Source organism: Microcaecilia unicolor, chromosome 1, assembly GCF_901765095.1.
Source record: "Microcaecilia unicolor chromosome 1, aMicUni1.1, whole genome shotgun sequence".
In the NCBI taxonomy this organism is placed as follows: Eukaryota; Metazoa; Chordata; class Amphibia; order Gymnophiona; family Siphonopidae; genus Microcaecilia; species Microcaecilia unicolor.
Genome location: NC_044031.1, coordinates 566,186,953 through 566,204,881, shown reverse-complemented (window position 1 = coordinate 566,204,881; position 17,929 = coordinate 566,186,953). Strand labels below are relative to the sequence as shown.

The following is a 17,929-nucleotide window of genomic DNA, read 5'->3' as shown; positions in this document are numbered from 1 at the left end:
CCAATTCTTCGAGCTGAAGTAATAGCTATAAGAAACAAGGTTTTCCAAGTAAGAAATTGAAGGGTTGTCTCTTGAAGAGGTTCAAATGGAGGTTCCATAAGTTTGTCTAAAACCACATTCAAATCCCAAACTACTGGAGGTAATTGAACCGGAGGTTTAAGGTTAAATAACCCCTTCAAAAATCGTTTAGTGATGGGATGTGCCATGACAGTGCAACCATCAATTGAATCATGAAAAACAGAAATCGCCGCAACATGTACCTTTACTGAAGATGCAGCTAGTTGTGAATTAGATAAAGGAAATATTCCAATAAGGAAGAAATTGAACACGACACTGGGTCAAGTTGATGCGCTGTACACCAATGAGAAAATCTTCTCCATTTTGAGGCATAAACCATTCGAGTCGAGTGCTTCCTGGAAGCCAACAAGACTGCAAGAACTGGTTGAGAAAAAACCTGAGAACCTAATGATTGACCTGAAGATACCAAGCTGTCAATTGGAGTTTGCTGAGATTTGGGTGTAGAAGCTGACCATTGTTCTGTGAAAGAAGGTCTGGAATTAAAGGCAGAAACTGTGGTGGTCGGACAGCTAACTGGTTTAGCACAGGAAACCACACTTGCCTCGGCCAATACGGCGCTATTAGAATGAGTGATGATTTGTCTTGGAGAACTTTCTGCAACACTCTTGGAATGAGAGGGATTGGAGGGAATGCATAAAACAGAGAATCTGTCCAACGGATAGCAAATGCGTCCTCTGCTACTCTGTTCTTTGCAGGGCACCTTGAACAATATCTCTGACATTTGCTGTTCTGTGGGGAGGCAAAAAGATCTACTAGAGGCCAGCCCCACATCTGGAACAGTTCGTGAATAATTATGGTCTTCAGGGACCACTCGTGAGGTTGAAGACTCCTGCTTAATACATCTGCAATCTGATTCTCCCGACCTGGTAGATAAATTGCTTGAATCACCGAATTGAGGGAGAGAACTAGGTTCCAGAGTGTGACAGCTTCTTGACACAGATGAATAGAACCCATACCTCCTTGCTTGTTGATATAAAACATTGCGACTTGATTGTCTATTCGAACTTGAATCACTTGGGATCGAAGAAGATGGTGAAAAGTTTGAATAGCCAATCTGACCGCCCTCAATTCTAGAAGATTGATGGAATAACACTTCTCTTGATTGGTCCAGTGGCCTTGTGTCGAGAAGTGGTCGATATGCGCCCCCCATCCCACTTTGGATGCATCTGTGGTAAGAACTTTTGTTGGAAGAGGTGACTGGAAAGGCGCTCCTACCAAGAGATTGTGTTGATGTGTCCACCAAGAGAGCTGAAGTTTGATACGGGAGGATAGAAGAATCCTTGAAGTAAGCGGATCTTGATACTGAATCCACCTGTTCTTTAAATACCACTGTAAAGGTCTCATGTGCAGACGTGCTAGTGGAAGTACCGAAACTGTCGATGCCATATGACCTAACAGAATTAGAAGAACCCGAGCCGTTATGACTTTCAGTGATTGAAGATAGTGAACTAATTGGATAAGCAAAAGAGCTCGAGGGAGTGGTAACTTCGCTAGAGACTCGTATGACACCAGATCCGCTCCGATGAAAGTCAATCTCTGTGTTGGGATCAAATGTGATTTTTTGTAATTGATCACTAAACCTAACTTTTCGAGAAGCACAATGGTAGTTTGTAAATCTTGAAGATTCTGCTGAGAAGACTGGGCTATGATCAGCCAATCGTGGAGATATGGGAAAAGGACGATTCCCTGTCGATGTAATTGAGCAACTGGTGCTATGACACACTTCGAGAACACCCTGGGAGCTGATGTTAGACCAAAGGGCAGAACTTTGTACTGGTAATGTTGCCTTGACAGACAAACCGAAGAAATCGTCTTGAAGAGGGATGAACAGGAATATGTAGGTAAGCATCCTGTAGGTCTATGGCTGAAAACCATGCTCCCTGATTCAATAGAGGGAGAATGACTTGTAACGATGTCATTCGAAACCTTTGTTTTGGGAGAAACTTGTTGAGATGCCGCAGATCTAGTATCGCTCTTTGACCTCCATCTTTCTTGGGAATGAGAAAAAATCGGGAATAAAAGCCCTTGTTTATGTCGTGAGCAGGTACAATCTCTATAGCATTGAGATGAAGAAGTCTGCACACTTCCTGACGTAATTGAAACACTTGAGAACTGGGGACATGGAGATGTGTAGATGATCGAAAAGGTGGGGTTTGTGAAAATACCAGAGAATAACCATGTTGAACAATCTCCAGAATCCACTTGTCTGTTGTTATTGATCTCCAAGCAGGGAAAACATGTTGAATCCTGCCCCCCACAGGATATTGGGCCTGGGAAGGGTCAAAAAGATGGCGTAAGCTTTTGCTGCTGATGTGGTTGAATAGGCTTCTGAGAACACCTTTCTCTAACCGGTCTAGCATGAAAATTGTATCGGTGATACTGAGATTTAAAATGAGAAGCTGACCGTTGAGGAGGAAAAGACTTCCTTTGAAAAAATCTATTCTTAGTATTAAAATAAGGCAAGCGTTTATAGTTTGATTTTGAAGGCTGTTGTTTATCTTGCTCCAACGTATTTAACGTTGTACAGTCGTCTTTAAGACCCTCAATTAACTGTTTTACTTTATCTCCAAACAAAGAATCCCCAACACAAGGAGCATCAGCTACCTTGTCATGAACATCTTCTCCCAATGCCGACGCTCTTAACCATGACAAACGTCTGGATGCAATAGAAGTAGCCGCAGTTCTGACCGAAGTGTCAAACTGATCATGAATAGTTCGGATCATTTGTTTAGAACTGTCTTCTAAATTCACCAGAATTTGCTGAAAAAGTGGCATGTTCTGTTGCTGAATCAATGATTGTAATTTGGATAAATCTTCCATGATGGTATAAAGGTATTCAATCTGATGGAACATGTGAATTGCAATACGTGCTGACAACATGGAAGACTGAAAAGTTTTCCGTGCTAGAATGTCCATAAACTTCAAATCTTTTGGTGGTGGATGGTTGGTTATATCTTTCTGCAACTTACTTCGTCTCATGGCTGATTTGACTACCAAAGATGCATGAGGAAGTTGCATCTTCCCATGACCCAAAAAAACCTGGACCTTATATTTATTGTCTAACGACCTTTGTGTAGGTCTAATTGAATAAGGTGTGGACCAAACTAATTTTTGATGATCTTGAAGAAGCTGCGGTATAGGCAAGGCTATTGATTGCTTGACTAAATTTAAATATTTAGTGACAGATCTTTTACCTTCAGAAATGTCCCCTTGAGATGTAAGGGGTATATGCAAAGTAGTCACTAATTTGTGTAAAAATTTTGTATAAGACTCATCCTGGACAGGAAGAGTCTCCTCCTGAGAAGTAGAAGGAAGAGCTGGAAGCGCAGGTAAATCTTGTCCTGTTGTAGTCATGTGTGAATGATGTGAAGAAGCCACTGAAGGAGGTGGTGAATTTACTGGTGATTTTACTGACAACACTTCCTGCACCGAAGGTGAAGGAGAAAAGGCACATAACTGCTGCCTCTGAGGTGAATGAGGCAGAGATATTGATTCAGAGGTGACTAATTGAGTTGATTGAACTGCAGGCTGATGCATTTTTTGCTGGTTTTCTAACAACTTCGTTAGCAAATCCACTATTTTCAATTGTGTAGTGGAAGGAGTGGAAGAACGCCCTCTAGAGGAGGCATGAGAAATTGACCGAGTCGATCCCCTACATCTAGCAGAGCGGGAGGGTGATCGAGCCTGCCTTCTGCATCGCTTCTTCTGAGGAGCAGCAGATGAAGAAGAAGATGAAGAACTGGATCGGAAAGTGCTTCTTCCTCGAGGAAAATACTCATATTTTGAAGAACCTCGATGGTGCCGTGCACTGCCCTGCCTGGTACCAATATTGGATCCATTGCTCGAAGTCGAGCTCGATGACCTCTTACGATGTCGAGGGTTGTCATGACGACGTCGAGCATCAGCTGATCTCGAAGATCTATGATGCCGACGTCGATCTCGAGAACTGACCTCGATGTCAGTGACTTCTCTCAGCGACGTTTGCTGTCCATTTTGTAAAGAAACAACCTGATCCCCGGGCACTGAGGCAAGGGGGAGAGCAGGAATGGACGCCACCTGATCCCCGGGCACTATGGCAAGGGGGAGAGCAGGGAGAATAGCAACATCCTGAAGCGCTGAAGCTGCTGATGCTGTGACCACCATATGCGGTGAGGCTTTGTCAGAGGAGCTGACCGATCGAGTTTCAGACTGAGACGCTGTTAAATACTGCTGTAATTTAAATGCCCTAATCTCCAAGGATTTCTGAGACATATTCTTACAGGCAAAACAGGACTTGGTATCGTGATGTTCACCTAAACACCTCAAACATCTAATATGTGTATCTGTGAAAGACAATTTACGGGGGCATGTAGCGCAAGCCTTAAACCCCGTTTTTTTCTGAGACATAACGTAATAAATTACAATTGACTGACTGACTAACTGAGTGATAGTAAAAACCGGGTCGCTGTCAATCGCGGAAAAAATAAAACTGACTGGTCTGGGCTGTCAAGGGTATTTATACAGTATGTATGGGCGGGAATCCGCTAATTCTTTTGCTTTCTTTTTAAAGCGTTGCTATTGGATGGCCGGGTCACGCACGTCATCGTGGCGTATATTCAAGGGGTGTGGCTAGAAGATCCTGTCCATGGAAAACCATGCATGGGGTAGTAGCCCTGCACGCGCCGCTGCTGGCTCCCTTCCTCCTCCCTCTCCAAAACAGGAAGTGACATCCTGAGGGGAGGGAGGAGGAAGGAAGCCGGCAGTGGTGCGTGCAGAGCTATAGTCCGGCCCATGGTTTCATTCTGATTTTTTGTTTTGCTTTCCACGAGCACGAGGGTCGCAGAGGATAGCGAGTGAGGTCAACTCGTGGTTCCTTCATGCCACTGCAGTACCGGCACGGGAGTGGGAAGGAAGCTGGCAGTAGTGCATGTAGGGCTGCAGCCCAAGGAGGTTAGATTGAGAACAGGAGAAATGTGAATCCATGAAGGTTTGTCCCTCTTTCCCCTCCCCGCACAGCCGTCATCCCCATACATTTAAAACAAAGCAAACAGTCCTTTGAGTTGCTGCATCCACGGTGTCGTTCCTTAATGTTGGCAGCATTTTTAAAAATCTCACCTATATTTTCAAACATGACAGCTTGTGCAGCATACGGTTGTACACAGAGAAAGTATAATAATGGAATAACTTTTTCATAGGTACAGTAGAAATTTATTATAAACTGTATTTAGTGTGTCATTTGGAGGGGCTGGTTATAAGGACACTCTAGCATGCTGTATTTGTGCAGAGAATTTTTTTGTTCTCCTGGTAAAGAGCCACTAAAACAGACATCATGTTATGAGAATCAGGTGCTCAACATCCAGAGTTTCTATCTATTTATTTACTTATTTATGTCCCACATTAAACATGAATTAGGTAGAAACCTGGAAGCATTTAAAATCTCTTTTTTTCCTGTGCCTAGATCAAAAGAGAAAGATGGTCGGCATCCCTGCCAGCAAAGATATGCCTAGCATGCCCACATGGAGGGGAGGGTAGAATCAGGAATGCATTACCCCCCCAGTCCAACCCTATGCCCCCCGCGCCCCCTCCCTAAATTGCATGACTGGCTATGCCAGGAGAGAGAGCCTGTTGTTAAAAAATTTCCATCACACCACTGGGTGCACCCATTTAAGCCACCTAATGCCAGGCCAAACAGGACTATTACATCCAGTTGACAAATTCTCTTGGCTCAAACCCTCGACGTCTCTTTGCCACACTGAACTCTCTCCTCAAAGTGCCTTCACCTCCATCCCCCCTTCACTTTCCCCCCAGACTCTGTCTGAGTTCTTTCATGATAAGGTTCACAAGATTAAACTTGAATTCTCAACCAGGTCACCTCCAACTCTCCTTCCCTTAGTCCATTCGCTCAACCCTCCAACCCCTGCCTCCTTTTCTTCATTTTCTGAAATCACTGAAGAGGAAACTACACATCTTCTTTCCTCCTCAAAACTAACTACCTGTTCCTCTGATCCTATTCCCACCCATCTAATTAACACTATCTCTCCTACTGTCATCCTTTTTATCTGTCATATCCTCAGTCTTTCACTGTCCACTGCGACTGTTCCTGATGCCTTCAAACATGTCGTAGTCACACCACTCCTTAGAAAAACCTTCATTGGACCCTACCTATCCTTCCAACTATCGCCCCATCTCCCTTTCCTCCCTTTCCTATCCAAGAAAGTTGAACGTGCTGTTCACCGCCATTGCCTTGACTTTCTTTCATCTCAAGCTATTCTTGATACACTTCAATCTGACTTTTGCCCCCTTCATTCAACTGAAACAGCGCTTGCTAAAGTCTACAATGATCTGTTCCTGTCCAGATCCAAAGGTCTCTATTCTATCCTCATCCTTCTCGATCTATCTGCTGCTTTTGACACTGTTGATCACAGCCTACTCCTTGATATACTGTCCTCACTTTGATTTCAGGGCTCTGTTCTTTCCTGGTTTTCTTCTTATCTCTCCCAGCATACATTTAGTGTATACTCTAGTGGATCCTCCTCAACTTCTATCCCACTGTCAGTTGGTGTACCTCAGGGATCTGTCCTGGGACCTCTTCTTTTCTTCATCTATACTTCTTCCCTTGGTACTCTGATCTCATCCCATGGCTTTCAGTATCATCTTTACGCTGATGACTCCTAGATCTACCTCTCCACACCAGAAATCTCAGCCGAAATCCAGGCCAAAGTATCAGCCTGCCTGTCTAACACTGCTGCCTGGATGTCTCAGCGCCATCTGAAATTAAACATGACCAAGACTGAGCTTCTCATCTTTCCCCTTAAACTAACCTCTCCTCCTCCCCCATTCTCTATTTCTGTGGATAACACTCTTATCCTTCCTGTCTCATCAGCTCGTAACCTTGGGGTCATCATCAAATCCTCCCTCTCCTTCTCTGCACATATTCAGCAGACTGCTAAAACCGGTCATTTCTTTCTCTATAATATCAGCAAAATTCGCCCTTTCCTTTCTGAGCACACTACCAAAACCCTCATCCACACTCTTATCACCTCTCGCTTAGACTATTGCAACTTGCTTCTCACAGGTCTCCCACTTAGCCATCTCTCTCCTCTTCAATCTGTTCAAAATTCTGCTGCATGACTAATATTCTGCCAGTGTCGTTATGCTCATATTAGCCCTCTCCTCAAGTCATTTCACTGGCTTCCTATCCATTTCTGCATACAGTTCAAACTCCTCTTATTGACCTATAAGTGCATTCACTCTGCAGCTCCTCAGTACCTCTCCACTCTCATCTCTCCCTACATTCCTCCCAAGGAACTCCATTCCCTGGGTAAATCTCTCTTATCCGCACCCTTCTCCTCCACTGCTAACTCCAGACTACGTTCCTTTTATCTTGCTGCACCATATGCCTGGAATAGACGTCCTGAGCCGGTACGTCAAGCTCCATCTCTGGCCGTCTTCAAATCTAAGCTAAAAGCCCACCTTTTTGATGCAGCTTTTAACTCCTAACCCTTATTCACTTGTTCAGAACCCTTATTTTATCATCCTCACTTTAATATTCCCTTATCTCTTGTTTGTCCTGTTTGTCTGTCCTAATTAGATTGTAAGCTCTGTTGAGCAGGGACTGCCTCTTCATGTTCAAGTGTACAGCGCTGTGTACGTCTAGTAGCGCTTTAGAAATGATAAGTAGTAGTAGTAGTAGGCCTAAATACCTGCACCTAAGTTAGGCACAATAGTGTGCATATTTTTTGAAATACTCACAACCTGCCCATTCCACGCCCATGGCTATTCCCCCTTTTCAACTGTGTGCATTAGAATTTGCGTGCACTGCATTATAGTATATGCCTAGAAAGTTGTGTGCGTACATTCTATTTAAAGCCAATTAGAGGCATATTTTCAAAGCACTTAGCCTCCCAAAGTTCCATAGAAACCTATGGAACTTAGCCTCCCAAAGTGCTTTGAAAATAAGCCTATTAGTGTCACTAATTGTTTTTTAAGTGCCAATTATCAGCACAGATTGACTTGTCAATCAATTATGCGTGCAATTTAGCCATGTGGAAAAATTAGCATGCACAAGTTAAGGCGCCACATATAAAATTTGGGAGTTAGTACATAATTGTTGAAGGTGTTCAAAGGGGAGAGGCATTGTTGTGTTAACATTTATGCAGGCTACATACAGAATATTGTAAGCTATGAACATAAATGCTGCAGCTAAGTGCATCCATTTATCTAGCATTAAACCTGGTGTAAATGTTCACGCCTACATTTAGGAATGCCAATTCTGGTTTAAGTGATCTTATAGAATAGGCTTACTGCCCAAGCAAATGTTGGCACCCTATTATGGAATTACCTCCTATGTTCCTTTATATAGATTGCTAGCAGAACCAGGTATACACGCACTGAATATTTAGGCACAAGCACTTATGCTAGCCATAGAGCTAGTGTGTTAGCACCTAAGTGCATATCTGTAGATATGTATGTAATTTTGAGCCCCACCCAAGCTCTACCCATGGGCATACCCCCTTGCAAATATGCACTACGGAGGAGAAGCAAGTATTTATAGAATAAGAGTTAGGTGAAATTTTGGCAGTTATGCACATAAGTGCACACGCGCAAAAATGACATTATTCTAAACATTTATGTGCATAATAGGTGTGTAAATGTTAGTGTCTGGGTTATAGAATTGACTCTACTGGGGGCAGTTCTACAACCTAGGTGTTAACAGGCACACATTACACTTTTGTGCACTTATGTACATATATGCCAGAATGTCCTTTAAGTGCTGTTCTACCACACCTACTTAATGAATATAGCACTTATTTGCAAGGGGATATACACAGGGGATGGAGTATGAGTGTGATATAGGCATGTCTCCCACTTACCAATGTTACTTACAGAATACTGAAAGTTACATGAGTATCTGTTGCACTTAGTCACTCATACCTGCTCTTTGACTGGTATAAGTGCTCATGCCTAAACATATATACCTATCCACTCTATTATTCTATAAGGAAAAGTAGTCACCTACTGTGATGAAACAGTGGGTTTCTAAGCCTGATAACTGTATTATTTAATGAAGTGTATTTCTCCTAATTGACCAGTAGATGGTGCTTGTTTTGAGTTTTAAAGCTGTTGCAGAAAAAAAAAGACTAGCTCTCCTCCAGTTTAAGCTTATGGAAAGGTAATGTGCAGTACTATTGGGCAGCTACTTTCAAAATTGATGCCCTGGACTCTGATTGGCCCTGGATTTCAAATCTAGCCTGAAGGTACTACATTTTCACCAGTCTCAGCCACGGAGTGGAGAGAGAAAGATCTCTTTACTGAGGCCCTGTAAGCAATTATATTTTATAACTTGTGAGCAGTTATATTTCCTGAATTCCCCAGGTGCTACCCAGGTAGTAAAAAGTGTTAGATAGATTTATAATTGATCCATAATCAGTTATCTGTTATTGTTTGATGAGTTCACCTTTTTCTGTTCACTGTTCAAGTTCTGTGACAATAAACTTTTTTTTAGTTTATTGACTCTGCTGTCCTGGACTGACTAGGAAACCTGATTTGTGTTTTTGGGTCTGTGGGTGATTTCTGGGAGCTATGGTACCCTGTAGTGTGGTCCCAGTGTCCTAGATATCACTGAGGAATACCCTGAGAGTGGGAAACTAGCCCAGAATCAAGCGGGACCCAGTCGGTGAGAGAAGGATGGTAGTATAGAGCACATGCCCAGGTGCAGGTCGGCCTGAGCAGTGTTGGGGACAGACCCTCCAGGTGGCTGCAGGGTTAACACCAGGCGGATGCTAGGCATTTCATGACACCTACATTCCTGTATAAAATAGGCTTCTACCCCATGCTGTCAACTCCTATGTTCTATATTCTAGGTGTCTTAGTATAGAATAGCCCCAATGTGTTTAATGTTTATGTTTATTGAGTAACTTGCTATACCGCCTGCAGGCCGGTTTACAAAACTAACACTTTTAGGAACAAGAAAGGAGCTACATTATTAAATAGGTTAGTAAGGAAAGGAAAAATTATTGAGAAGAGATAACATGCCTGCCCGTGTCACCACCCCCAGTTAATTTAGTCCTACTGAATAATGGAGTGCAGAGGAGGCATCAATGGCCAGTGCAAATATTCAGCACCACTGATTGTACATGTGTCCATATTTACACACCCAGGTCTGTTGAATGTTTGTACATCTTTAAGGCAGTTTAAGAAAGATCTAAACACATATCTTTTTCTCCAGTCTTTTAATGTCTGATAATTTTGAGGTCTCAATAGTGGAGATAATGTATTAGGATCTGTATTTTATGTTGTTTTATCTGTATTTTGTTGTGAATGTTCTGCTGTAAACCACTTAGTAGTTAAGTGGGGTATACATTTTTAAATAAATAAATAAAATAAAAATAAAAAAGTATAGTACACTAGCACATACATGTAAGTTTACACTTACCCATTGTATTATAGACTTCTGCAAGTGCACACCATTTGATTACAAAAAATGTTGTTTACGTAAAGGACCATATCAATTGGGCTGAGAGATTGAAATATACATTTTACAACAATGGCAACAGTCAGAATTCTTGAAGGAAACAATCTCTTAACTTTATGACATTTGGACAGATATCCCTATCCCAAATCTGTAAAGACCTATGTAATAAAAAAAGAGAAGAATCAATTTAATACTTTCCATCTTACCCCAACCTCCCTCAACCACTATTAAAAGATGATTTACATAATCAAACACATTTGTAAGGCCCAATGATAACAGAAACTCCAATTGATCACTATCAATTGACAACTGTATTTTATCTAAAAGGGCCACCAAAAGTGTCTTAGTATTATGTTGGAGGGAAAACCCAACTGTGTTTGGTCCAAGCCTGTGTCTCCTTTAAACAATGAGAGAGCTGGACTCTGACATGAGACTCAATAATCTTCATCACTGTTCCTAAATTTGAGATTGGATAGTAATTACTAAGCTGTGAATACTGGCAGGAGTCGATTCTTAATAGCAGGTTGTACCACCACACCATAAAAAAATCTTAAAATTTTACATTTTCCAATGATGTATATACCATTCCTTTTAAATAATGAATGTTCTTTTCCAGCAGACATCTTATCAATCCTATTGGACAGAAATTAGCAATACTATTCCACTTGGGAAATATGTTTGCCAGTGTTCTCATATAATCTTTCTGAAGGACAACAAACACGCCAAAATCCATCCTTCTCATTTTCTTTAAACGTACTTTCATACTTAAACCAATCTTCTCCATCTTTTCTGTTCTATTTCCTGTGGTATCTGCTGCATTTCCTTTTCTTTGTTTCCCCCATTGTCTTTGGACATTTGTTAGGAGTGACATTATAGGCCCATTTGATTCCATATGCCACTTTCATCCTTTGATTTAAATGCCCCATATCACCTGAATTTCTTGTTTTGGATCCTCTACCCTGACATAGAAAGATGTAGACCATGATGACAGTATAGATTTTTGTTGTTTTCTTCCCCCATATATTACCCCAGACACTTATATATCTAAAACATTATATTCAAGACATGCATTGTTAAAATCTCTACATTGCCCCTGATCTCAGGATAACATGGGAATGGCTTTGAAAATTGCCCTCAAGAGGAATATGAGAGCTGTAACTATTACCTAATGTGCCAATCTAGTTTCTAAATCTGTATAGCATGAACACCGCTTACATAAAACTGTGATTTGCAAAGGCAGTGCAATCAAATTTTAATTCTCCTGATATGAATACTCATATTTGTATTAATACCTAAATAGCTTAAGAAATGTCTGGAAGCCCTCTAGCACAATTTAGTAGTTATAGATCTATGACATTTTAAATAGCAAGGAATCCAATTAAAGTTATTAACTAGTCAGGTAAGAGTGCCAAATCGTTATTTTATCCATTAGAAAAACCAGAGATAGACAGGCGGACTGACCATTACAGTCTTTTTTATTGAAGCAAATACTGATTTGTGACTCCAATATATTTAAGAAAGGGATCATGATGTCCGTCATTTATTTCTGTAGAGGGTTATTTAAACATTTCTGACTTTGTAATGTGTCTCCCGGATATTCAACATTATTTAACCGGTCAGGAATGGCTCCTGGCCAGTTAAATAGGGTTTAAGCACCTAACCGCAAATATTCAGCAGGAGATAACCGCTTATCTCCCACTGAATATGCCAGTTAGTGGCTATATCATGCGACATAGCCAGTTAGGCACAGATATTCAGTACTAAATTGTCTATGCTGAGTAGTCAAAATAGGCCACTTAAATAACAGGACAATCTTTGACTGCTAAGAAGTTAAGGGGTCTTTTACTAAGATGCACTCATGTGTTTAGCGCACGCTAAACGTTAGAGACACCAATGTATTCTTATGGACATCTCTAACATTTAGAACGCACCTATTTTTAGCGTGCACTAAAAACATGAGCACGCCTTAGTAAAAGACCCCCTTAACCAGTTAGTGCCGAATGTCAGCATAACCAGTTAGCTGTTTAGCAGCCAAAATAAACTCAGATATTCAATGCCAGTCACTGGATATGACCCGGCGTTGAATATCTGAGTTTAACAGCAGCAGCAGACAGCAAATGCACTGCCCGTTGCTGGCTGAATATTGGGCTCTATATCTTTAGGAGCCCTTTTACAAAGATGCGTAGGCACCTACGCGTGTCCAACATGCATCAAATTGGTACTACCATCTGGCTACCACATGCCCCGGGCGGTAATTTCATTTTTGGCGTGATAGAAAATATATTCTATTTTCTAACGCGGGGTCCTTACCCGCTGGTAATCGGCAGTTGCCGCATGCTGCACATTTATGTCCTGGTTAGTGCGTGAGACTTACTTGCATTAAGGTATCAGGCCGAAAATGGACGCGCTGGTTTTTATTTTGCCGCACATCCATTTTCCAGCACACTAAAAAAAAATCCCCTTTTTTCTAGGCGCATTCAGGAAACGGACCAGCACGCATCCAAAATACACTCCTACACAAATGCAGACCACATTTGGACACGCCTTAGTAAAGGGGCCCCGTGAGTTACCTAAAATATATCTCAAATATACATGGTTAGAAATGTAGCATATACCAAGAAGAAAATAATGGAAAAACATCCTCTTCTTTTGTAGTATATTCACCTTTTTCCTTCCTTCTCTACTCTCTCACACCCACTTACATAGTCAGATTCACAAAATGGGTGCCAGGAGGTCTGTTTTTTTCGTGGTATGTGTTGGTACTACTGTGACTGTTATTAATTGCACCAAATTCAGGTGAAACAAACAAATTATGCCATATATGTAACACACATCAATGTGTTTTTATCTACCAATGTTTAGAATGTTCAATATTTTATTACAGTTCACATAAGGAAATATATATCCATAGTTGTAATACTCTTTTTTTAATCATTTATTTTTAAATTCTTTAATCTGATACAAAACCGTTTAACACATTATTTGAAAAATTCTACATTCTCTTTCTTTAATAAGATTGGAAATATGCATTACATATATAATAATAATATCATTGTTAAATCCCTCTTCCCCTGGATGAGTCTATCATTTAATTCATATGTATTCCTGAATCAAGATCTCAAGGTGCTGAAATTGCATTTCTTGCTTTTATTTTTCACCTCAGCTTATCAGTTACAGAGCTGTCCTGACCCTCGTCCATTCCGTAATGGGTTTGTGATTGGGAATGACTTCACTGTAGGACAAACTATTTCTTTTGAGTGCTTCCCTGGATATTCTTTGATTGGCGAATCTGCACTTACTTGCTTGCATGGATTCAGTCGGAATTGGAACCATCCTCTACCAAGGTGTGATGGTAGGTCCAGAAAAAAAGATTTTTTCTATACTTAATATTTGTCACTTTTCAGCTGTTGTAAGTCAATGAGAAGACTTATTTCAAGATACTTTCATTATATTTATCCATATTTTAAATTACTTCTAATAAAGTTTAAAAAAAAACTAGTAACTTAAAAAAATACACACAGATATTTAGCCGGTGGTGGTCAGTATTTTTTTAAATGCTAACCATCAATGGCTAGTTTAGCCCCCAGTGTTTAGTGCTGGACCATATTCAGGCACCAGCATTTAATATCAGGGGCTAAATGAGGATGGGCAAGTTGCAGGAGTTTATGAGGGCCCAGGACCCATATTAAAGAAACCTCTTTTCCCCACCAATTCCCCCTTCCTGCTCAACCTGATGAGGTTTGTATGCCCTCCCAAAGCCCCCCCCCCCCCATCAGCTTTATCAAACTGGCTGCCACAACCTGTCGCAGCAGCCTTGCGGTACTGCAAGTACCATGAGTGGTTGCTGCAGCCATTTTGAGGAAGCTTCCACTAGGAGAAAGAGTGAGATGTTGCTGATAATTGGGTTTCTGCTAGGTATTTGTGACCTGGATTGGCAACTATTGGAAACAGGGTATTGGGCTAGATGGAGCATTAGTCTGACCCAGTATGGCTATTCTTATGTTCTAATGTATAATACTCACCAGTAAAAATGAACAATAACTTGAGACATGTAAAATATGCAAAATAAACATGAAAAATATTTCAATGGAGCACATGGGGTAATTTTCTAGGAGTCTTGGGCAGGATGAATAGCATTAATCATGTTCTAATAGGTGTTTATTAAATTGTCTGGGCAGTGGCGTTCCTAGGGGTCGGACACCCGGGGCGGCGCCCCGCCCCCCGGGTGCAGCGCCCCCCCCCCCGATGCAGCACGGACCCCCCCCCGGTGAAAGACACCCCCCCCCCCGTGAAAGAGCCCCCCCGGGTGCATGCCGCTGGGGGTGGTGCTGCAGCGCGTGCCTGCTGCGAGTTTACTAACTTTGCTCATTCGCTGCAGCTCCCTCTGCCCCGGAACAGGAAGTAACCTGTTCCGGGGCAGAGGGAGCTGCAGCGAACGAGAGAAGTTAGCGAACTCTCGCAGCAGGCGCGTGCCGCGGCACCCCCCCAGTGGCGTGCACCTGGGGCGGACTGCCCCCACTGCCCCCCCCTTGGTGCACTACTGTGTCTGGGATAATGTAACCCTGAAGTGTTAATAAATTTAAATGGGTACCTGGGGGAGTGGGAAGTCTCTCTATTTTCAGGTCATTCTGACCCTGGTGGCATCATTGATGGCCAGCAGAAGGACCTGTTCAGGGTCCGTTTAATTCCGTGCGAGGGTCCGGAGGTTCTGTTGCAGAGCCACACTTCCTGCGGCTTATTGCATTGCTGCCTGGCCGGAGACTAATGCTTCCCGGCCAGTTGTTTGTGGGAAAATGCCTGGCTACAGCTTGGGTCAAGCTCTGGATCAAGCAAACTGTTTCATACATGTTCAGTGATGCTCTGGAGCTGTTACTAGGCCCAAAATGAAGCCGAGGCTTAAATATTTAATGCTGCTTGGCCGAGGCTCCATATAATTTGTGGTTTTACTCCACGGCTGCTGGGCATCCATCTGAAGCTAAACCAAAGGTGGTTGTCAGGTGACTTTGACTTTGAATGATCATGTAAACCATATTTTTCACCATCAGGCTGCACAGGAAAAGATGTTGTACAAGTGTAACTGAGAAAAATACACAAAGTGGGAAGCCTGCAACTAGTTGTTCCTTTGCCAACCCCCCTTTTTTTCTTTTCTCCCCTCCTGTCCCCACCCACTCCCCTCACCCCAGCTAGCCTATCAATGACCACTCACATTATTTCTTCCAAATGGAATGATTTATTAATAAGGCTGCACTCCCCTCCCCCCAGCTAGCCTATCAATTACCACTCACATTATTTCTTCCGAATGGAATGATTTATTAATAAGGCTGATGGGATCCAAGATGGCGACGGTCTGACTTGCGCGACCAGACGTATCCTACTTCCTCCCTTGAAACGCGGCGGTAAACGGTTTCCTACCTGATTCTCGCCATGGGAAAAAGGAGAGGCAAAGTCAGGGAGATTCCCTCTCTCCCTGGCGGGTCAAACCAGCTACGGCAGGCGAAAATGGAGGAATTCAGCGTCGCGCTGGGTCCTGGGAGAGTTTCCATTCCTTCCGACGAGGCTGGCGCTTTGACGCTGGCTGTCAGTGAGGACGGGGCTTCCCTGAGCCCCATCGAACGTGCGGCGCCCCTGCAACCAGGAAGTAAACGTTTCCCTCAGAGCCCAGATGCCTCAGCCCGGAACGGAGCTCGATGTGCACAGGGAGGGAGCCGGATGGAGACGTATGGAGATCAAAGTGCTGTTAGCACAGAAGTTCCAGTGGTGATATCATCAGTGAGTACCCTCGAGCTGGTTGCAAATGCACCACTCCCTGAGTTTATTGCTGGGAAAATGGAAAAGCCAGCCGTAGTGACCTTAGAGTTACTATCCACCTTATAATTGAAAGAGAAAAACGACCCAAATCGGGAGATAGACGTTTATCTCACAAAAACGAATAAATCGGTATAATGGAAAGCCGATTTTGGACGTTTTCAACTGCACTCCATCGCGGAAGCGTACAAAGTTGATGGGGGCGTGTCCGAGGCGTGGCGAGGGTGGAACTGGGGCGTGGTTATCGGCCGAGGAGAGATGGGCGCCTTTCGCCGATAATGGAAAAAAAGTATGCGTTTGTAGCTAGAATTTAGGGCACTTTTCCTGGACCCTGTTTTTTCACGAATAAGGCCCCAAAAAGTGCCCTAAATGACCAGATTACCACCAGAGGGAATCGGGGATGACCTCCCCTGACTCCCCCAGTGGTCACTAACCCCCTCCCACCACAAAACATGATGTTTCACAACTTTTTATTTTCACCCTCAAATGTCATACCCACCTCCCTGGCAGCAGTATGCAGGTCCCAGGAGCAGTTGTTAGGGGGTGCAGTGGACTTCAGGCAGGTGGACCCAGGCCCATCCCCCCCTACCTGTTACAATTGTGCTGCTTAATGCTTAATGCCCCCCCAAACCCACTGTACCCACATGTAGGTGCCCCCCTTCACCCCTTAGGGCTATAGTAATGATGTAGACTTGTGGGCAGTGGGTTTTGAGGGGGATTTGGGGGGCTCAACACACAAGGGAAGGGTGTTATGCACCTGGGAGCTCTTTTACCTTTTTTTTTGTTTTTGTAAAAGTGCCCCCTAGGGTGCCCGGTTGGTGTCCTGGCATGTGAGGGGGACCAGTGCACTACGAATCCTGGCCCCTCCCACGAACAAATGCCTTTGATTTATTCGTTTTTGAGCTGGGCACTTTCATTTTCCATTATCACTGAAAAACAAAAATGCCCAGCTCACAAATTGTCGAATAAAACATGGACGTCTATTTTTTCGAAAATACGGTTCGGTCCGCCCCTTCACGGACCCGTTCTCGGAGATAAGCGCCCATGGAGATAAACGTTTTCGTTCAATTATGCCCCTCCACGGGATTTAACCTTCACAGCATGCTCCTCCCTACAATCTCTGGTGGTTAAAAATGCGGGGACTATTAAAACTTTATCAGAGGCTGCATTATCTCAGATGAAAAAGACTGACTCTCAAACCGAGGAAGTAAAACGTCTTACTGAAAGAACTTCAAAGATGGAACTTTTGGGTCAAACGCTGATTAAAGAAAAGAACTTTACTTCCCGACGGTTGGAATATCTTGAGAACCAGTCTAAAAGACTTAATTTAAGGCTAATAAATTTTCCTAGTTCTCCACTAGTATCCCCAGTACAAATGGTAAAAAAATATCTTGTAGAAATACTGGGTATGTTAGACAAATCTCTTCCACCCATTACTCGTGCATTTTATTTACAAACTGATCCTAGGGTATCAGAAAACTTTCCCTCAAGAGGGTGGAGAGATGAATCTAACTGCCTTTTTGGAGTCATCATTAGAGGTTATTACGAAGAGAGCAATGTTAATAGTAACCTTTGCTTTGGAGATTGATAGGG

The 17,929-nt window shown here is 42.8% G+C and overlaps 1 protein-coding gene across 1 annotated transcript in view; it reads left to right on the top strand.

The window, feature by feature from the left end:
* The window catches only part of CSMD3 (CUB and Sushi multiple domains 3), a 2,043,988-nt gene that overhangs the window by 1,615,832 nt on the left and 410,227 nt on the right, over nucleotides 1-17,929 (top strand). The window contains exon 43 of the mRNA XM_030189879.1: nucleotides 13,695-13,883. Coding sequence (XP_030045739.1) covers nucleotides 13,695-13,883 — 189 coding nt within the window. The remainder of the gene's footprint in view (nucleotides 1-13,694; nucleotides 13,884-17,929) is intronic.